The sequence below is a fragment of the Polypterus senegalus genome, chromosome 13 (genome assembly GCF_016835505.1).
Source record: "Polypterus senegalus isolate Bchr_013 chromosome 13, ASM1683550v1, whole genome shotgun sequence".
Classification (NCBI taxonomy): domain Eukaryota; kingdom Metazoa; phylum Chordata; class Cladistia; order Polypteriformes; family Polypteridae; genus Polypterus; species Polypterus senegalus.
Genome location: NC_053166.1, coordinates 140,940,083 through 140,963,096, shown reverse-complemented (window position 1 = coordinate 140,963,096; position 23,014 = coordinate 140,940,083). Strand labels below are relative to the sequence as shown.

The window sequence follows — 23,014 nt, the reverse complement described above, 5'->3', positions numbered from 1 at the left end:
CAGTGACTGCACAATTGCTAGAAAAATACTGGTCAGAGAAGGTTGGTTGCTGTAGTGTTTCTCTCTAGTCTGAATGCCTCCTCTTCACCCCTATTTCTTAGTTCTGATTATCTGTTCATTCCTAGTTTAGTTATGGCATTTGTTTTAACTGAATAGAACCGAAGACAGCAGTTTGCTGTTTGCTAGGCTAAAAGTCAAATACTGAATACTTGTTCTGTTATTTAAAAATGTTTGATGGTCAAATAATGAAAATACCAAGGTTATAAAGAAAAAATACTGGAGTCTGTGAGTAGAAAATGGTAATTTGTCACCATTCTCCCACACCATATTTCTTTATACTGTCATATAGATTGGTGTTATCCAAAGAAGAGGGATACCTCACGCCTGGACATACTGGTGTGGAAGGCAGGCTCTATTGTAGGCACTGAGCTGGACAGTTTGACATCCATGGCAGAGCGATGGGCACAGAGCAGGCTCCTGTCAATATTGGAAAATCCACTGCATCCACTGAACAGAATCATCTCCAGACAGAGGAGCAGCTTGTCTGTCTGTTATACCTCCATTGTTATCACTCTTTAATTTGATATTGTTCTTTATCATTATGCTACTGCTGGAGTACTGTATGTGAATTTCACCTTGGGATTAATAAAGTATCTATCTATCTATCTATCTATCTATCTATCTATCTATCTATCTATCTATCTATCTATCTATCTATCTATCTATCTATCTATCTATCTATCTCAAGAAGAGCTCATGCTACCCACAAAGCTAATCAAGAAAAAGTGGATTCACAATAAAGATCAATGATGTTTTTTGGATGTGTCCACAGCTGCCATTGATACTCACCTTGCTGACACCAACTTGGAACATCCCTTTATTGGCCGGACACAGCTTTTTGAGGACTGCTACACAGTTCTCTCCATCTGGTGTAATATGGTGTTTCAGACCCAGTAAACATTTGTACCTGTAAGAAAAGACAATGGTCGAAGCTATAAGTTCTGTGCTCTACCTCTCAGTGGCCACCTCAAATGATGGTGAAAATCTGGAAGTGTTTAACTGTTATTTGTCTGATTTCCATTGCATTTAATGCTTTTATATTTTTTGGTGTTTATTTTTAAAATTATGATGTCAAAGGCAAGCATTGCAGGGGTGTTGTTTATGTTGTTCCTGTGCATGTGTACATGTTTGCCATTGTCTGACATCAAGGACACTATTTTATACTAATACATTGATTCTATAAACTTTGCTTAGTTTGAACACAAACCTCTGCATTTTACAAGTAACATCTTCTGCAAATAAAAGTAATAAAAAAATATTTATTTAGGATATTGAACTAAACATTACTTTAATTACAAGTTTGGTGTCCCAGTTTTGGTTTTGGTATTTTTGCATTAAAGAATTCTGGCTTTCAATCTCTGCCACTATATTGATCTAACACTCTTCAATGAAACAAGCCTCACCAAGCCAACATTTTTTTAAAATAGTAGGTTTTAAGGGAAAGTTTGAAAGGAAACCCTCTGTGCTCTTACCCTTTTACTGAAAAAAGGTAATTTCACGTTAGATGCCAGATACAAACATGTATCTGAATTTGATGTGCTTCTGTTGTTCCTGGAACCATATGAAGGTTTTTGTTCTTAGATAGCTATTCACCTTCAACCAATCAAGTGCAAAGTTAGCTTCTGACATCATAAGCAGGATGGACTCACTGACCTGTTCAAGAATGTATTAAATGATATTCGGGCAGGAAACCCTTCTTTTCTAATGCGAATTGTCTCCATGATGCCAGAATAGCGCAGCTGGACTTGGACAACCTCCACATCAAAAAGACTGGACTCCTAAGGGAGACATACAGTGTTTAAACAATTGAGCTGTAAAACATATATGAGAAAATATAAACTATTTTTCTGGTGGCTTCAGAATACAAAATCCTCAAATAACAGTGTCCACAGAAAATTCACGGATAATATAAAACATGACTAGATACTTTACCTCCGAGATTTACTGGCTTCACAACTTGGTTTTGAAACATGGTAGCATAGGATCAACACACACTGTAAGCAGTGTCTAGAAATGTCATTTATACCTCCATTCCAAGCACTCTAAATAACTCCTGAGAATGATCATAATTCAGTTTACATGGCTAGACAGTTCATAATACATGACTTGACAGAAAATCCAATGCCAATGTAATAACTACTGCACATTATGACACAGACTTGCCAAGCTCTGCTGTAATTTGGCATATCATTTGGGAAGATTAACAGGAAGTGATAAGAACCTTCGTCCAAAGTTTCACTATCTTAGACATTCTTAAGGTATGCATTTTGAACCATCTAATTCTTCACCATTCTGAGGACAAAAATCAATAATCCACCAGTTATTGGTAAAATGAAGATGACTTGAGCAGCATCTCATCAATGTTATATGTATGTTCAGCTCATTTATTAACAGGTAACATCTGCATTTCTCCCAAAATGTTTTAATTCATACATACAAGCCCACCCAAGTCAAAGGGAATGCGTAAAATGTTCTAATTTCATACTAAATGCTCCTAAACAGATTATTATGCAAGATGAACCCTCCCCAGCTAAGAATCAGAAAGAGAGTTTTAATAAAATGACTTGATCCTGAAAACATCATACATCACTATGTGGTTACCTGTTTGTTATTTGGCTTGATGCAACGAACAAAGAAGGGATTGCACCTAAAAGAAATAATAAGAAAGTAAATGTTTTCTAAAGTGCAAAATGAACAAACTACCTCATTTACATTTAAAATGTGATTCTCAACTCTCTTTCTCCAAAGTCTAATAAGGAGAAGCAAAAAGTATCACCAATATTATTAATACCTTGTGGGATAATGGGGATTGGTAATATTAATTATCAGGCACTGTACAGGTAACCATAACAGAATGAAGAATGCAAATCTGGGCTCTAATTGACTGTACTTGAACCCAGTACTCTAGGTTAGTGGTTCCTCCACCTGTGGACACAGAAAATGAGTTGGCAACACCTAAAGAACAGCAGACATCAGACTAGTGGGATGTTGCTAACTAGGAACTGAAACTACAGGCAGAGCTTTTAACTGGACCCTTATGCTGTGAAGTTTGGCCTCTTTCTGTAAATCAAGCCTAACTCTGGGTTTCACTCAGGAGAAAACATGTTAGCTAAAGAGCTTTTCTACACAGGAACCAAGGCTAGTAAGTGGGCTGAAATTCAATGTCCTAGGTATATAAAATAATCTACATTCTTAAACTGTGTAATCCAGTTCTATATATAATCTATGAATTGCATTATGATTGGTAAAACTGGCTAATTTCTGGAATACTTTCAATATGTTTTGCCTACCTAACTGAAAAGCTATATTGTGCCCAATTAATAAACCTTACAGCCCTCGGTCATTTAAGAGTATTATTCAACAGTCACATCCACCTTCTCCATTGGTTCATGATGTCACTATCATTCCTTCATTAATTAATAGATATATTCATTGTCTAGCACTGCTTATTTTAACACAGAGTTGGAAGGTGGCAAAGCCTATCCCAGAAGGAATCAGACCTGTACAAAGCTATAATCCATATACACCTACACCCACAGTAGGTCATTGTAGAGACAGTAACCAGCTTTATCTGAAAATTTTTGAGGTGCAAGAGGAAGAAATTAGATACCAAGAGAAAACACATAGGGAGAGAAAGGAAACCCCACACAAACAGTAGCCAGTAGTTGTAAGGATTATATAACACAATGCAATAATAAACATGTTTCAATATATTACCATAGTGCCTAATATTTGCATGCTCCTAGCTCTGAGGCTAGGGATCTGCACTGGCAATCAGAAGGTTGCTGGTTCGAATCCCGCAAAAATGCCATAAGGGACTCTGTTCTGTTGGGCCCATGAACAAGGCTCTTAACCAGCAATTGCTGAGCGCTTTGAGTAGTGAGAAAAGCGCTATATAAATGCAAAGAATTATTATTAATTTTATTATAGTACAGTTGTACCCTGCATATGTGAGTATGGATAGGTGTGTGCACATTTGGTGCCCCTTCCAGGTTGGTTCCTGCTTTATCCCCTAGCACTGCAGGGTAGGATCTGACTTCCCTTGGCCCTGTAATTGTATTCTGTGAGATCATTAAATAAATGGATTGATATATATTTTATTGGGATTGGTGTTAAGGGCATAATAGGTGATTTGCTGCCTAAAAATGTTGGAGCTATGATGCGATTACTGGCAGTGATATTTCCTGTATGAATATTGCATATGCAGAGACTCCATTTTTCTCCCATTGATTAAGAATATTCTGTTACGTTAACTAGTTTATTTAACTTGGTGCCCTGTGAGTAAGTGTATCATGAAACAGACCCATGTAACATTTGAGACTGGCTCCTGCCTTGATCCCAGCTGAGTAAAACAGACAGAGAAATAATATATGGAAACCCAGTCACAAAATGATTTGTAAGAAAAATTCTATTTTCATTTCATTATATTGTGCCACTCACAAGGTACACTGACTCACAGGTGATTTAAAAACCAAGGCAATTTTGTTGTAAATTATGCCTTTTACAGTAAGCAGTGCTACTAAGCTTTTATTAAGAATGAACATTCATAAGACAGAAAAAGACAAAAGCACTTAATTTAAGCAGTTTCATAACAACTGACCTACCTTTCCATTTTATCCACCAACTCCATAAGTGACTGTTGAAACTTGGCTGCTACAGTTGGGGCCTGGTACCTTCGTGTTACTGTACTATTTTTACGTAGACTGGACTGTGTGAGGACCTGAGCATGTCCAGAGAACAGATTTGCCACCATCTAAGATTGAAACAATACTAAAATATCAGAAAAGTTACTTATTTAAAAATTACTAATTACTAAATTAACACATGCACAGAACTACCAAGTTCATTCAACATTAATGTTGTTGAATCAGAAGGTGACAAAGTCTCAATCAAACCAAAATAGACAATGACCGACCTTCATTTTGAAACTCTTGGCATGTGGAGGTATAGTTTTCACCCTGTATCAGTCCAGGTGCACTCATATTTTCTTGCAAAATTAAAATTTTTCTTTTTATTATCTAAAATAAAGTGCTTTTAGTTACTTACCTCTCTGAACTAAAGGCTGAAACTGTCGCCTGATCTGACAGGGGATAACGTCCCATCCTTTGAATGGGCTGCATTGACTGATCAACACAGGAGTCAATTGTTTTAGAATGGCCACTACTGGGAAAACACTAACACAACTACATGATGACTTAATCCCTTTTCATTTCAAAAGTCTTCTAACTGTGTATCCTCATCTTCGCTCCCTCACCAGATCTTAACAGAATCTGCAAAGATCCATGTTTTTGTATTACAAGTGTGTCACTTGCTGATGTGACTCACTATGTTATGTACGAGGGACCAAACACGCCATAAATAATATTTTTCCTTGTATATTTGTTTCCATGCTTATACTAAAGGATCAAGTGAAGAGACCAATAGATAATGCACAGACCAATAATATATGCTGCCACTCACATAAGCTTCAGGAGTGTCTCAAGGGGGCTGGACAAAGAAAACACTGGGGGAAGACTGAAGGTGTAACACAGCCACTAACCATACATTTGTTTCCATACTTAAAATGGAGGAGAAGCCACAGGAAGGAGACTGATTTTACCTCTGCCTAAGCATGCCAAACCCCTTCCCTTATGGTCAGGAGCAAATATAACAAAAATTTCTTTTTATTTAGGAAGCAGCTTCTAGGAAGGATGGAGATTCTGATCACCAGAGGCACTAATCTGAAGCTGGTGCATTGTGCCAATTTTAACTTATTTCTTATTGTCCTCAGGACAACGGGAAGATTAAACGGGGCTTTCTCCGGTCCTGTTCAGCCTATATACATCGGACTTCCAATACAACTCGGAGTCCTGCCATGTGCAAAAGTTTGCGGACGACATTGTTATCGTGGGCTGTATCAGGAGTGGGCAGGAGGAGGAGTATAGGAAACTAATCAAGGACTTTGTTAAATGGTGCGACTCAAACCACCTACAACTGAACACCAGCAAAACAAAGGAGCTGGTGGTGGATTTTAGGAGGCCCAGCCCCCTCATGGACCCAGTGATCATCAGAGGTGACTGTGCAGAGGATACAGACCTATAAATATCTGGGAGTGCAGTTGGATGATAAATTAAACTGGACTGCCAATACTGATGCTCTGTGCAAGAGAGGACAGAGCCGACTATACTTCCTTAGAAGGCTGGCGTCCTTCAACATCTGTAATAAGATGCTGCAGATGTTCTATCAGACAGTTGTGGTGAGCGCCCTCTTCTATGCAGTGGTGTGTTGGGGAGGCAGCATAAAAAAGAGGGACACCTCACGCCTGGACTAACTGGTGAGGAAGGCAGACTCTATTGTAGACATGGAGCTGGACAGTTTGACATCCGTGGCAGAGCGACAGGCGCTGAGCAGGCTTCTGTCAATCATGGAGAATCCACTGCATCCACTGAACAGGATCATCTCCAGACAGAGGAGCAGCTTCAGTGACAGACTGCTGTCACCGTCCGCTCCACTGACAGACTGAGGAGATCGTTTCTCCCCAACACTATGTGACTCTTCAGTACCACTCAGGTGGAGGGTGTATCTATCTATCTATCTATCTATCTATCTATCTATCTATCTATCTATCTATCTATCTATCTATCTTCCCAGGGTCGCAAAACTCTTTGTCTGTTTTGATATATTTTACAATGTGCATGAAGTATTTTGCCATACGTTTAGTTCATACATATGAAGCTTATATGCTCAATGTATCCACCATTGTTATATATAAAAACCATCATTGTATGATTGTAAACTTATAGCAAATACACACAAACCAATAATATTAACATGAAAACCAATAAACTAAAATAAAAAATATGCAATTAATGGCAAACCTAAAAAATCAAACCCTAACCCTAACCCTAAGTTACAACAATGCCTCTGTAAATTAATAACTTTAAAAAATAAATAAATAAATAAATAAATAATAAATAACAATGGCTAATGATGTATTTTTACCTTGATAAAGCAAACTATTCTGAATTTGTGGTTGGATTCTTTGAAGAGAACTTCAAAAACTTCTTGCACAGCTTTAACAATAGTTACCTTGAGTAGCTTCAAACAAACGTGGGAGCTAAGTGCAGATCTTTACACACAATGTGTGTGATTCATTAATATTTTCTTCATTAACTTTGTTTATTTTACTGTGCAGTTCTATGCAATACATTTTTGTTTATTAGTAACATACCACTGTAACATATACATATTTTGACCATTTAAGCATATGTAAATTTACAACTACTTTTTTTTATTTGACAGTTAGACAATTCAAGGCAATTAAAAATTGCAAAATGAACAAAAACGTCATATTCATGAACTGAGACTTTACTTCGCATTATAATTTCTTGAACTTAAATGTAAATTACAGACATTATCTAACATTAGGACATGAACATGAACTACTTCTTTTTAAGTGTGAACTTATAAAACACTGGCACTGGGGCTACATTGCATTTGTTATAAATCCTCTGAAATTAACAAAAGGTCACAAACATGTATTCCATATGTCTTATAAATAATATCTTGATTCTCAAAGGATAATTATCAGAACCCCTTTTGTTTAAGGGAGAATTTGGGTAATCCTGCTTATATAAAAATCAAACTCAGAAAGACCTCACCTTTATTTTACTATTGACAAAAAGATCCAAGACATCTTGACGAACTTGGTCATGATTTTTATCTAGAAACTTGTGGACCTGAAAGATAAGAAGCATCTGTTGATTACAGGCATCCTTTCATTTTTAAAGAATATGCTAAAAATGAGCTTGGTAGATATTTTCAGATAGCCATTTGAAACTGAGAAACTCACTTGCTCAATTAAAAAATCAATCAGTGACTCCTATACATTGCTAGATGCACTGAAACTGGAGAAGATTAGGAGTATAGCAAGCTTGCCTATGACTGTTGCATAGGATGATGGGCCATCAAACTGCAAATGCATATTACTAAGACAACAGAATTGCTAGTACACTTCCAGTGTGACATAAATTCCCTATGAAACAAGTAGATTTACATAAATATTTTGGGGTATCTGAACAGTAGGATGGATTTGGTAGACAATATAGACATGTTATACAAAAAAAGGCTAACAGCTGTTCATTTTGAGAAGGCTTAAGTCATTTAATGTGTGTGACAAGCAGCTGCAGATTTCTAGCAGTAGGTAGTGTATACTTGTACATTGTGGTCTGCTCTGGGAATAACACCAGTTCAGTGTGTCTATAAACTGATCAGGATGCCCATCTCTATTACAAGATTGTCTCCAGACTCACTGGAACCAATAGCAATAAGGATGATGGCAAAATTAGAGTTGATCATAACTAGTGTCTATCGAATATATCTAATCTCATATGCTCATACAGGCAATAACTTACATCTAGTTTCTCAATCATTCAGTCGATTATGTATTTAAAAACTTGGTATAAAAGACAAGAAGCAGCTGTCTGTTTAATGACATGCTGTCATTGGTTAAATAGAAAAGCTAAGAGAGAGGCATGAGCACAGTGGCAGATGTTGCAAGATCATCAGTAAAAAACTGAAGAAAACTCATTCAACTCAATCACTCAGTTAGTCAATCAATCACCATTACAGGTTTTACATTGTGATAACTGGCAGTGCTCAGCTACAAACCTGTGACTACAATGGTGGTCAGAGATTGATTCTCTGTAGCAATACAAGAACATCCATTCTCAGCTGTGCAAAGTAAGTGCTGCAAGTGGAGCGCACTCTCTCTCTCTCTCTCTCACTCTCTCTCTCACACTTTTAGCCCCCACTTTTCTGCACAACACTACAACCAGTCACTCAGTTATTCAGTCATGCAGGTAAATAAACTCATTCATTTACATTGCACAATTAGTTGATCAATCTAATTATTACACAGTCTTTCATTCATATTTATTTATTTGAAATGATATATTTGTTATGTTTAATTTAAATATTATTTCTTAGACTGCTTGACAGTTTTACCATGAGGCAAATACAGCATTATGCTGCCACAGCACCAGCACACTCCATTTTAGCACATATGCTGTCCTTACCTGGTAGGCAACTTTACCAGCATAGTGTCTGATAGTGAATTCAGGCAGTGGCATTTTTGGCTTGGAGTACAAAGGGTTGCTACCATGATGATAGTGACACTTCTGAAGGTAACTGTGATCTGTTGCCTAATTTACAAAAAGAAATGACAGTAGTTTAAAAACATAATTATTCAATATGAATGTGATAATTTCATAAAAGGCCAGAATTGTCTGTCTTTCCTTCATTACTGTAATGATGCAGATCAATTGCTAATAACCAGAGGGAATATGGAAGTTCATATAGTATGGATTTCTTCACTTACAAGCCAGACATTACAGTAACTGTTTAACAAGTTATACAGAAAGAGAAAAAACATTATGAACACATCTAATGGACTGTCTGGGGTATTTTAGTAAGTTGGTATAACCTTTCCTTTACCTACAAAGGTTGTAAAGAGTCTACTCTGGGTCAGTTGTCCTAGTGTAGTTAATAAAATAAATAGCAATGAAGTGAATATAAAATTGATTTTAAATTTAGACAACAAAATAGAAGATAGACTACAGACTTTGTGAAATCTTATAAAATGAGTTCCATTCTTTCCACATGCTGGAAAAAGATGAGACTAGGTGCTTAGTAATCTCAGAAAATGTAACTGAGCTGTTGCTCTGTAGGATAAAGCAATCTAAAATTATTTGTCTCAGCTACCAATGTAAACATTTTTTAATTGTTGCTGATTATGCAAAGTGCACCAGAATCGGTTAGAACCAGACATGGTGACCTTACATACTAAGCAGCCATAATGTTCCCTTCATCAGACTAGTCTGTCAGTAGGATGAAAGAGGTATGGGTTTCTCTCAGCAGGTATCTATCCCCCAAGCTAAAAATAATGCTCTGAGCAGCCATGCTTATGCCATGCTCACAGGAACACAGAAAGAATTAAAGACAGAAAGCAAATTCTATACTTCAGGTAATTTTCTTTTATTCTTGACAAAAAGGAACAGTCAATGGGCAAAAGGACCAGAGACGCAGAATTTCAGTACAATTTCAACAGTAAACCATATAATCTAAGAATTCAAAAGTTCAGCCTTAGACATAAACACAGACATGTTTCAAACATGGTAGTCAGATCACCTTTTCTTATCTAATCAACTTTATTATATTTTGATATGTTTCCCTAGACATGCTCAAGGGGAAGCAGAGATCCTGCTTTCCTCTAGTTGCATAAATGATTAAAATAAGCAGGAAAAGGGTGGCATGGTGGCACATTGGTAGCGCTGCTGCCTCACAGTTAGGAGACCCGGGTTTGCTTCCCAGGTCCTCCCTGCGTGGAGTTTGCATGTTCTCCCGATGTCTGCGTGGGTTTCCTCCAGGTGCTCCGGTTTCCTCCCACAGTCCAAAGACATGCAGGTTTGGTGGTTTGGCGATTCTAAATTGTCCCTAGTGTGTGCTTGGTGTGTGGGTGTGTGTGTCCTGCGGTGGGTTGGCACCCTGCCCGGGATTGGTTCCTGCCTTGCACCCTGTGTTGGCTGGGCTTGGCTCTAGCAGACCCCCGTGACCCTGTGTTCGGATTCAACGGGTTGTAAAATGGATGGATGGATAAGCAGGAAATTAAACAATATTTAAGGATTATAAATAAGAAAAATAATGAAACAACACGGTGGCGCAGTGGGTAGTGCTGCTGCCTCGCAGTTAGGAGACCCGGGTTCACTTTCCGCGTCCTCCCTGCATGGAGTTTCAATGTTCAATGTTCTCCCCGTATGCGTGGGTTTCTTTCGGTTCAGTTTAACATGCATGTGTGTGTGTGCGTGCCCTGCAGTGGGCTGGCGCCCTGCCCGGGGTTTGTTTCCTGCCTTGTGCCCTGGGATTGGCTCCAGCAGATCCCCGTGACCCTGTAGTTAGGATATAGTGGGTTGGATAATGGATGGATGGATTAAACAACAAGCAATAGGTCAATTAATTAATAGAACCCACATGTAGTAATAGCAGGTAAGAATGCCTGTTTAACATAGGATGCATGCAACCACACTATAACAGATTTAAAATTCCTAATTGACTTCAAAAATTGTCTTTGAACTGTGAGAAAATGTCTATATGAACACAAGAGTTATACAGTTACATTACTGCAATGACCCCAGATAAAAAGAATATGTATATAAACAATTATATTAATGATATAAGACATTTTATTAAAATATATAAAAATATTCTTACATTGTGGGAGTGGTAAAGCAATATTTTTATTTTTTACATTTTTTTAGGTCTATTGACATTAAATCCAAATACAGCATAGATTTATTATTTAGCCTTGAACAGAAAATTTGATTAGAAAAAATAAAGAAAGCTAAAAAAAACAATTGTATTTATAAACAATACATGCATGCATTAATTAATTAATTTCATGTGTTTTGGTTTTAAAAATCAAAGTCATATTCTTATATATGCATCAGCATTAGTGATGTGAAGTTTGGTTCCAAGTGCCTAACCTTACCTGCGGGAAGCAGCTCTGGTCATCCAGAATTCTAAGAATTCCATAAGGCTTTTGGGCAATGAGGTCAATGCAGGGCTGGTTGTCACTGAAGTTGATTTCTTTCCACTGAATCTGTTCTCTTGTGTATTCATCCTAATATGGAACAGACAATCAATAGTTGGCTAAGCCTAATTATTTTTGTTTTTTATGATGTTGTTATGATACTTTCTGCTGACAGCTTTGCCTTGAACCACTGAATAGACCTGTGCACATGTTATATAATTGCTTGCTGAGACTGGTTAGCCGTCAATCTAAACCTTTAATTATTTTAATTAGGTCTATTGTTTAACAATCTGGAAACTCCTTATATGGAAAATATTTTGAAATGCACTTACTTTGTGTTATGAAGTGATATGATAGTGTGACACCAATATATCTATATGATGTAAAACTACAACAATAACCAACTGTTATATTTTCTATAGTGACTATGATGGCAGAGTGCTTTCTGTGTTGAACACAACACAGAGAAAGGCAGGTAGTGGGCAATCAAGAAAACAACTTGTCCAAAGTCAGTGAAAGGAGAGTCTGCAACCTTGTTACATTCATAGGGCTATGAGTAGCAGATACATAAACAAATATAAATAATTACAAATACTTATCAATTTTAAAATTAAAATAAAAAATAACACTTTCATATTTGTATGTCTTCTAACATACATTTTATGAAAAATATAATGTAAAAAATAATAATGAATACAGCACAGACTTACCTGTTCTTCCTGGAAAATAATCTTATTGAAAAAGAACTGCAAGTACTCATTTGCATAATTAATGCATAGCTGCTCAAAACTGTTCAAGCTGAGATCCTAAAATGGAAAGAATTGTTTATTTTTCTGATTAATTATCATTACTATTCATACTTGTGAAACTAGCATTTTTATAATAAAAGGTACAGACACACTGATCAACTGGATGATAAATATTTATTTTACTTTTTTTTAAAGGAAGATATCAAGGAGAAAGTGTAGTGATAGTGATTCACAACATGATTAAAGAACCTGAACTTGAAATACACTATTACAATGGTCTTTTGTTAGTTAGTATCTTCTTTTCTTTTTATCCTTCAGGCCTTTCTGTATTTTCTCTCCAGTACTCCCTTCATATCTTGATTTATCTTATGATATTTTAATGTGCCATTTCTCTCTCCTTACCTTGTCTTGTCTTCTTCTACTCTCAGTGTGCCTCTCAATAATGCACTTCATTCTCAATACTCTAATCTTTGTCATCTCTCATGATTTTTTGCCTTTTTTGCGCTGTTTTTAATCTTAAATTACTAAAGCCTTGAATTTTCATACCTTAGCATAAATTCTCTTTTTTGTCATACTTTATGCTTCTGCCTTGTTTATACAGTTTTACTTATTTGGTCATACAGTATTTTCTTTTCTTTCTTGTCACATCTATTTGAAATTTCTTTTTTAATCACATCCAATTTTGTCCTATTTTGTCTCCTCCTATATTTCATTATGGCATCTTGTCATATAGTATTTGTATTTTTGCAGTAAACATTTCCACATGGCACTTATTATATTAAATGTCCATAAGAGTCAAAAATACATTTTATAAATATTCAGCTACTAAACTCCAAAATGCATTTTCCTTTATTAAAATGTCTCCCCTGGACAGCACAAAGTAGTTATTGGGCAATACTATTAATATTAAATTTAAAAGACATTGGTGGGAACTATCAAGAATTGCACTTAAAACTGAGGCCAGGAAGCACTTCTTCAATAAAGGGTTGTGGGAATCTGCAATGAAGTAATGAATAATATTTTTGAAGGATGGCAAAAAAGTATCTGGATGCAATATTGGGACATCTTAGATAATAGTTAACCAAACAACGGTGTCCTTTTGTTTGGTACTTTTTTATGTTATTATGAGTCTCATAATAAAGTAAATTTATATTAAAAAACTTTTATTCCAGGTATATAAATAAATACTGTAACTGGGAAATGTAATATGTATGCACAATTGATCTCAATAAAAAATGCAATAAACCCTTAACTTCTTGCAGAAATGTTTTGCACAATAATTTGTTTAATTTGAGAAAAAAGTTTGAAAAACAAAATGCTTTTCAAAATATTTAAAATCAGAAGTACTTTTTAGCATGATAGAACTAAGTAGTCTCCAAGCCCTGCATAAACTATACCTGATGAGTTTCTAAGAACCGTGATGCTGTCAATCTAGATGACAAGTCTAAAGAGCCTTTATCTGGGATAAAACAGTTCCTGTCTGCTGATGAAATATTAACTGTGACGTGGACACTAATGTCTGACTCTAAAATGCAAAGTGTTTGAGTTCAAATATCTTTTGTTAGTTGTTAAAAGAACAAGGAATAAGCAGCACCATGTTTTTCCAAGGGCGGCACGGTGGCACAGTGGTAGCGCTGCTGCCTCGCAGTTAGGAGACCCGGGTTCGCTTCCCGGGTCCTCCCTGCGTGGAGTTTGCATGTTCTCCCCGTGTCTGCGTGGGTTTCCTCCGGCGGTCGGTTTCCTCCCACAATCCAAAGACATGCAGGTTAGGTGGATTGGCGATTCTAAATTGGCCCTAGTGTGTGTGTCCTGCGGTGGGTTGGCACCCTGCCCAGGATTGGTTCCTGCCTTGTGCCCTGTGTTGGCTGGGATTGGCTCCAGCAGACCCCCGTGACCCTGTATTCGGTTTCAGCGGGTTAGAAAATGGATGGATGGATGTTTTTCCAAACGTGCCTTTAAAGTCAGTGCCTGAAATTCCTAAAAGATTAGATGTGTGAAGTTATACTGCACGTCATTATTCAGGTGAAAAACCTTGACAAGCACTGCCTGATCTGAAGAGACAATTGGTACCCATTAGTAAAAATAAGAACTTTTCTTTATAGCATCCGCCATAAACAAAACTGAAAATACACATGTCAAATGATATCAAACCACCATTTCCATTAGAAACCACCACATAACTATGTTTAAAATCAAGTTTACAAATACAATCACAACTCTTCCACTTTTTTCTTCCAACCATTAGCAAAAAAAGACAATAAAATTAACCTATGACAGAATGCGGTTCTTTCTACATACTAATATTCAAAATGGCACCTGTGAATATGGTCAGTGACATTACCAATGAGTGATGCTGCGAGCATCAATAAATAAACAAATTAAGAAAATATAGGAATAAAAAAATAGCAAAAATAAATGGGAAATGGAGAATAAATAGTGCAAAACGAACTTCATAATACCTTGAAAGAGGTTGCCCAGTGGGGCCTGCTATATTACTACACCTGAAGACATGCAAGTCATTACTGAAAGATACATTTACAGTAAATAGTATTTTTGTATGAAGTAATTTTAATGGTATGTGTGAGGCTATGCAGCATGCCATACAAGGTATCTGTATGGTATGCTGCATAGTACCTGTAAGGGTCTGTGCTTAAAATGTTACTGTTTTTAATTTATTTTAATGACACTGATTATGTTATATATATTAAACCTGTAAAATGATGTGAATATCAGAGGGATGGAAAATTCCAAGGAGGCAGCAAAAACATTTTAAGGCGGCCTAGACATTCTTCTAAACTTAGTATAAACATATACAATGTAATTTAGTACAGACAATTGCAAACTGCTGTCTTACTGGACATACACCTGAGAAAGGATTTATGGACTTATGTTCGCACAACATTCCCATTGTCCAGAAAAACCAATTAAAATGTAAATACATTGTTAAGTTATCTTTAATTTTTATTAATATAAATCAAGGAATATTTGTCCAGACTGTATAGATTGCTCTGGGTTGCAGTCTGAAGTATTGTGCTTGTCTATGCTCACCATACTACAAAAAAGGCAAAGCAGAAGAAACTGTCAAGAATAGCAACCAAGTGCATTTCTGGATTAAAGGACCTGCCCTACTGTTACAGGTTAAGGAATTAAAACTTCTTTAATTCTCAGATGACAAATCTGCATGAAGACCCAATCCAGGTCTTCAACATTCTCAAAAGGCATCAATCATGATTGAACTGATGATTGGATGTACTCAAATACAGCAGTGGAAGATAAGTAGTAATTTTATTAAGATTACATCCAGGAAGCATTTCTTTATACAAAGGATTATTGGAATCTGAAACAAACTATTGAGTAATGGAGATGAAGCTCGGGTAAATCAAATACCTAGAATCAAACGATGAAACAAAGGTGGGGCTTTAATCAAAAACTTTCTGACTTGGTGTCCAGTGCTTCCAGTGCCAACTAAGTTAGCCAGATGCACCAGATAAAAGCCACGGGAATCGCAGTAAATAAGAAAATGATTACAGTTCAAAGAGAGTACACCTGTATAATTTTATTTTTTTTCTGTAAAACACCATAAAAAAAGTTTATTTGAAGCTCCTAAAAACTTGTCACATTGCTCTGCACCCACACTCAGTGAAGAGTTCTATACTAAAATAAACTGATCTGAATTGAAAGTTCCTTCAGTACCTCAAATCCATAGATGTCAAGAATAGCTATTGATAAGGCTTCATTCTTGGGATACACAAGTTTATTGATCCTGTCTGTGAGCCAGCTGAACAGAAGGGAGTACAGGATCTTGGCAACAGCATCTCTGAGGACAGGAGAAGTAACTATTATTTTTGATCATGTGTTCACTGACAGTATAATGTGAGGCATCAGCAGAACTTACCTGGCATCAACAGCACTTTCCACAGTCAAGGGAGTGAAGATTTTCTCTCTCATTGTCTCCTAAAGAAAACAATTTTTTGCCTAAATAACTACTAAATCCATGCACTTCCAATAAAGATGAATTTTCTCCCAACCTTAGACTTTTTAACATTAATGAAAAATATATGAAAATAATGTTTTGGATTTTCCAGCTCTTCATGAGTCATGCTGAAAACTAAATTCTAAAGGTACTGTACTTAAATTATAATCAATTGTTTAAACACGTATTAATTAAAAAAAAGTTTCATGCTATGTAATAGAGCATAATTCATCAAAAAATCCATGTCATTCAAACACATGGTCATAGTGGGTTAGTGCCTATCCCAGTAACAGGTGGTGCAAGGTGGAAAACCAGTTCTATGTAGGGCTCAGTCCAGACCAATTTAGACACAGTTGTTTACATGCATACCTTTAGGATGTGGGAGAAAAATCAGTCTATCTGAAGGAAAAAATATAGATATGAGGAGAATATGCATACCCCAAATCGACTTGACCTGGCGAGATTTTAACCCACAAACTCTTGAAGCTGTACATCAGCAGTGATAACCACTGCACCTCTATGTCTCCCAAAACAAATTTCAATGAATTATAAATAAAATACAGCTAGACTGTTTCTGTAGGTCATAGTTTTATCTTAAGATTCTAAAAGAATTACTATGATTTTTTATTATTAATTTTTCAGTTTTTTATTAAATAATTATGGGATATTATTCTATTATTTACTTTTCTTGCAACATATGAGATGTTGATGCTTGATCTTATTATGGTCACAGCCATGTTGTTATCTGGTGTCATGTGCTGTCACAGAAGAAGTTAGTTGCTGTGATTCTGTTCTGTTTCCACAATAATTCCTGCCAGAAAGTTTTATTAAGGCAAACTTGAATAATCAGTGCCCAAAAATAGAACAGACTTATTGACTAATTATTATGTTTAATTGTATGCATATACGGTATGCATGTGCATATACTCTGTGATGAAAAGAAATTATTAAGCATGCAACGATGTGTCAATATTCCAACATTTCAATGCAAGCAATACTCAGCTGCTGTCTCATAGGAATGATAATTTAATGTTAGCTTATTTTCTTATCCAGATGTGTTCCCTCACAGAACATGTGTAGTGATATTTTGGAATTCCAATTACAGACTGATCCATACTCTGCAGATCACTGATTCCTAGGAGAAATGGTTGCACATTGTTTGACTGGGTCTGCTACAATACACCATTCAGTGCCTGTTTGACTCTATCTGTATTGCAAAATTACTTTGTTAAGTAATAACCCCACTCATGACCCCACTGTGAATCAATATATTTTATTTTTTTCCTTTTTTTTGGAATAATAACTTGCTATCTAGCTTTATGTAAGTTGGGCAATTGCTTCTCAATTCAATTTTTTCTCATAGAGTATATTTATGAATAAAAGAATAATAACACATTTTAAAATTTAAAATTTTAACAATTTCACCAATGCTTTTCAAATGACCTACAGTACATTCATTTTTAACTTAATTCAGCCAAGCTTGTCAGTGACCTAAGCTTGATAGACTGGCTAATTATTTCATTGTCAATTAGGTCAGTAATCATTCCTGGCAATCACTAAGTGACAATTCATTTCTCATATCCTATCTCATAGAACACTGCTTTCTGATGACCTGATCTTTCATCAGTACTGCACAGAACAATCTGATCTGATAAAAGAATAACAAAGAAATATCCTTTTTATTATTTGTGTTTTTAAATCTGTCAGAGAAAGGGTTGCACATAGAGCTTGGATCACCACCGGGGTTTTATTTTGGTCTGCATTATCACACACACCCAAAACTGAAGTGGATTGAAAGCACTCAATATTATCTTATGTTACATTGCCCACATTAATATTCATCAATGTTTTCTTAATAGAAGGTCAGCAGTATTACTTTCAAAAACCCAAGAAACAAGGAGGATGTGTCACTGTACGTTACATATTTGTCACTGTCAAGAAGGAACAAATGACAAAAAAAACATTAAGTCATTATGACAAAGAATTGCATTATGAGTATTTTAATTCAATTCAAAAAAGCTGTTACAATACATTATATTAATACTAATGTATGTTTTTAAAATATTGAGAAAAAATGTATCATTGCAGAAGAGAAAATGCAGTAAATTGAACTCACCATTGTTTGAAATTATTTTAAAAAACATATTTTTATTGTTATAAAGCATTTAGTTATTTTTCATATGCTACAGTGCATAGAAAGGTGGGGGCTTGAAATGTCTAAACAAATTTAAAGAAAATATATGTAAAGCATGAAAGTAGGTTTTTAAACAGCAAACTTACAGTCACTTTATAGGTAATTGATTTCTGCAATCCTTCTGGAGAGATTTGAAGAAGTTCAGCTACAACGCGGATCTCTTGGGCACTCACAACAGATGCTGCTTCCTGGGAATCACTCTATAAAAAAACAGTAAAGCTTATCTACTTACAGAGAGGAGCTCAGTATTCTCAAATGATGGCAACATATTTAAGGAACTTTCATGCCCACTTTAAATGTAGGTTCAGGCATCTCTCCCTCTACACAGGCATGTTTACAAAATTGATGAGTATGAAAAACAATTTATGCTCTGTTGAAGAATAACACTAAATATATCTTTTGTAGACTTTTTTGTATTACATCACCCATTACTCTGAATTCTAAAATTACCTCATATTTTTCAAAATATATATTCCCAAGATGGAGTATGGAAGACAAGACTTTGAATATACTGTTCTTGTCCTCAGCACTGAAGCTAAGAATCTCCATGGCACTGAGGAGCCTTCTGAAATCTTCAGCATCACTCTTCCCAGGAATCTCACAGTTACCTCCCTAACAAGAAATAAGAAGAGCAGAAGACTAGACATCTAGGATAAATATGAGATTAATAATAATAAATGTATATATTTGGAAGTGTTTTATTTAGCAAATATCTACTATATAATAAAACACTAATCTGTGTGTGCGTGTGTGTGTGCGTGCGTGTGCGTGTGTGCGTGTGTGTGTGTGTGTGTGTGTGCCTCTGGTCCCTCCAATCAATATACAGTGGTGTGAAAAACTATTTGCCCCCTTCCTGATTTCTTATTCTTTTGCATGTTTGTCACACAAAATGTTTCTGATCATCAAACACATTTAACCATTAGTCAAATATAACACAAGTAAACACAAAATGCAGTTTTTAAATGATGGTTTTATTATTTACGGAGAAAAAAAATCCAAACCTACATGGCCCTGTGTGAAAAAGTAATTGCCCCCTTGTTAAAAAATAACCTAACTGTGGTGTATCACACCTGAGTTCAATTTCCGTAGCCACCCCCAGGCCTGATTACTGCCACACCTGTTTCAATCAAGAAATCACTTAAATAGGAGCTGCCTGACACAGAGAAGTAGACCAAAAGCACCTCAAAAGCTAGACATCATGCCAAGATCCAAAGAAATTCAGGAACAAATGAGAACAGAAGTAATTGAGATTTCTAAAGCTTTGGGACTCCAGCGAACCACAGTGAGAGCCAGAGCCGGTTCATGCTAGAAAACCTTTAAATAAAGCTGAATTACAACAATTCTGCAAAGATGAGTAGGCAAAAATTCCTCCAGAGCGCTGTAAAAGACTCATTGCAAGTTATCGCAAACGCTTGATTGCAGTTATTGCTGCTAAGGGTGGCCCAAACAGTTATTAGGTTCAGGGGGCAATTACATTTTCACACAGGGCCATGTAGGTTTGGATTTTTTTTTCTCCCTAAATAATAAAAACCATCATTTAAAAAGTGCATTTTGTGTTTACTTGTGTTATATTTCACTAATGGTTAAATGTGTTTGATGATCAGATACATTTTGTGTGACAAACATGCAAAAGAATAAGAAATCAGGAAGGGGGCAAATAGTTTTTCACACCACTGTAAATGGTTAGTTTGGATTTGGTCTGATTGGTCAGTTTTCTCAGTGGTAGGGATGATGATGCTAAATATGTTAGGGCTGTGATGTTCAATTCCTGATTGTCGCAATTTTCTATAATTTTACAAAAGAAAGTTTAAAATACAGAATTTCAATGACAAGAAATCAAATAACATACTGAGTGATGGTGAGTTGCTGAATACTAATAACGTGCAATCCGAGTCGCCTTCAAAGGTTAGAAGTATTTGCAAGAATACAAATAATCTTTTCTTAGTGGGAAATTGGGGAACAGGAGGGAAGCAAGGTGCTTTAAAATGATAGAATCTGAGAAGCAGACTCTGGAACGTGACTAAGAGAGGAAGTGCCGGGAAAGTTAATCAAACTTACTTGATTGAGGTAATAGTATGTGTCTGGTTCCTGAAGGTACAGTTTCTGCTTTTGTTGTGAAGGAAGGCCCGCAAGCATCTCATAGAAAATATGGTAATTTCTTTCATTTTTGGCCTGAAAGCAAATGAAGTTCATTGTGAAATCAAAAGCACACAAGAACTAGTATCTGATTAAGCTGTATGTAACTGTAAAGTACCTCAAATAGCAACTATAAATGTACATACATTTGTAAGAAATGCATTTCATACATTTTTTCTGTTTCAATTACATTTATATCATTATGTGAGCTAAATAGCAATAAAAATAATATCTCCATGGGACCCACTTAATCTATTTCAGGATTGTAGGAAGAAGGATTTGAACCCAAGTACATCAAGTGCAAGACAGGGGAAACAAACCTGAAAGAGATGCCAAAACCATTGTGGTGCACATGCACTCATACTAGGCCAATTTAAAGTTGATAATTAACATAAAAGTCTCATTTTTGGATGAATTTCATGTACATACTAATTCCAGATGATGATTAGACCAAGATTCATTTTCAAGGAGCAGTGAGAGATTGGTACTAACTACTGCACCATACCGCCATCACTAACAATAAGAAAATTAATAGAGCTAATGGCTTGTTTTCTCTACTGGTATTCCAAAGCTTAAATGATACACAACATAACTCTTGTTGAATTTCACGTGTACCTGCTATTGATCTCTAATTTCTTGCATCATATCATCATCATTATTATAACATATTTAGAACAATATTTTATTTAACCCCCAGACCATCCAAATATTTTGATATAACAACCTGATGTAAACTGACCTACCTGAAAAACTATCCTAGATTTTTCAAGAAGGTATTGTGAGGTTATGGCACCACTGATCACACCCCTGTGGTAAGTAATAATAATACATTTCTATTGTTATCAAAGTAAAGAAGTTCCTTAGTTGTATTGTTCTCAATCTAAAGAAATTTAAATTAATAGTGTTAAATTAATAACAGCAGTTTTAGCTTTGATTCATTTAGAAGTAGAGAAAATCACTTTAAAGATGGCAATAAGAAAGAAAGGTCTGCTAATAAACAAAATGTGAACTTGGAGTCATCTGTAACAATGAAGAGAACAGCTAAAATTAAAAATGAAAGCAGAGAGCAATTTTATCAGAACAGATGTGTTCCTTTTTTGCTTTGGCATCATGCAGAAAGTTAATTTAGTCTTGTATAAATGCAAAAAAACAGGCATTGCTGAATTCAGTCACAGGTAGTAATTTAACAGCCCTCGTGTTTGAGCAATGTTAGTATCTACCACCAGTCTCTTGCAACACTGAATGCAGTTGATCCCATAGACCTAAAAACCTACAGTTTATGTGTCCAGAACTGAGCACTGACAGAAACTGCACCAGCTAGGTCTGTGGATAACCATGACTACATTTAGTGAAAGCAGCAGTTGAAATCGTAGTGAAGAAGAAATTATAGAGAACACTCTAGTTAGCCCAAAAATGCCTCCAGGAGGGCGGCACGGTGGCACAGTGGGTAGCCTCGCAGTTAGGGGGCCTGGGTTCGCTTCCCGGGTCCTCCCTGCATGGAATTTCCATGTTCTCCCCATGTCTGCGTGGGTTTCCTCCTGCAATGCAAAGTCATGCAGGATAGGTGCATTGGTGATTCTAAATTGTCCCTAGTGTGTGCTTGGTGTGTGTGTGCACTGCGGTGGGCTTGCACTCTGTGTTGGCTGGAATTGGCTCCAGCAGACCCCTGTGGCCCTGTAGTTAGGATATAGCGGGTTGGATAATGGATGGAAGTGATCACTGAAACTATAGCCATATCTCTTGAGGAACAAGTTAAACTGCAATCAGTCTCTAGAAAGGATGAAGTTCCCTCTCATTCAAAAATAGTGACTGAAACAAGTGAAACTGCCACTAGACTCTTGAAAGAGCTGGGACTGTGTTCATTACAGATTAACGTCTAAAGCAGCAACCACTTACAGGTTACATCCAGTGTGATGAGAGACTGAAACAGAATTTGTTTATATGGATAACTGGAAATGCAGTCATGCCAGAGTAGAGTGAGATCACCCCTGAAGGTTTAGATTCTCATTAGGTTCAAAGCAGTGGATAATGAATTAGAAAGAATTGGTACTCACTCCTCCAGAAAAATCTCCACATATTTCCCAAACCTGCTTGAATTATCATTGCGAACAGTTTTGGCATTTCCAAAGGATTCCAGCAAGGGGGTTGCTTCCAGGATCTATAACCAAAAATGTTTGTTCATTTAATTTCTTTCCACTTGTATCACAGATATTCATAACAGAACAACTGTCTTTGATGAGGCACCAGTACATTGTAGGTCCTGCTCATGCACACACCCACATTCATTAGGGACCAAATTGTTACTGCCAATGAAAATAACACATACATTCCTGAGG

General features: G+C 36.2%; 1 protein-coding gene across 1 annotated transcript in view; it reads right to left on the bottom strand.

Annotated features, from left to right (window-relative positions):
* myo15aa (myosin XVAa) overlaps positions 1 to 23,014 on the bottom strand; it is a 151,939-nt gene that overhangs the window by 94,276 nt on the left and 34,649 nt on the right. Inside the window, exons 7-21 of the mRNA XM_039775602.1 lie at positions 22,733 to 22,836; positions 21,422 to 21,485; positions 20,601 to 20,714; positions 18,993 to 19,154; positions 18,629 to 18,742; positions 16,271 to 16,329; positions 16,069 to 16,192; positions 12,337 to 12,432; positions 11,585 to 11,716; positions 9,117 to 9,242; positions 7,701 to 7,778; positions 4,665 to 4,813; positions 2,662 to 2,707; positions 1,714 to 1,838; positions 850 to 967 (exon numbers count right to left, since the gene is read on the bottom strand). Of these exons, the coding sequence (XP_039631536.1) occupies positions 850 to 967; positions 1,714 to 1,838; positions 2,662 to 2,707; positions 4,665 to 4,813; positions 7,701 to 7,778; positions 9,117 to 9,242; positions 11,585 to 11,716; positions 12,337 to 12,432; positions 16,069 to 16,192; positions 16,271 to 16,329; positions 18,629 to 18,742; positions 18,993 to 19,154; positions 20,601 to 20,714; positions 21,422 to 21,485; positions 22,733 to 22,836 (1,611 nt within the window). The remainder of the gene's footprint in view (positions 1 to 849; positions 968 to 1,713; positions 1,839 to 2,661; positions 2,708 to 4,664; positions 4,814 to 7,700; positions 7,779 to 9,116; positions 9,243 to 11,584; positions 11,717 to 12,336; positions 12,433 to 16,068; positions 16,193 to 16,270; positions 16,330 to 18,628; positions 18,743 to 18,992; positions 19,155 to 20,600; positions 20,715 to 21,421; positions 21,486 to 22,732; positions 22,837 to 23,014) is intronic.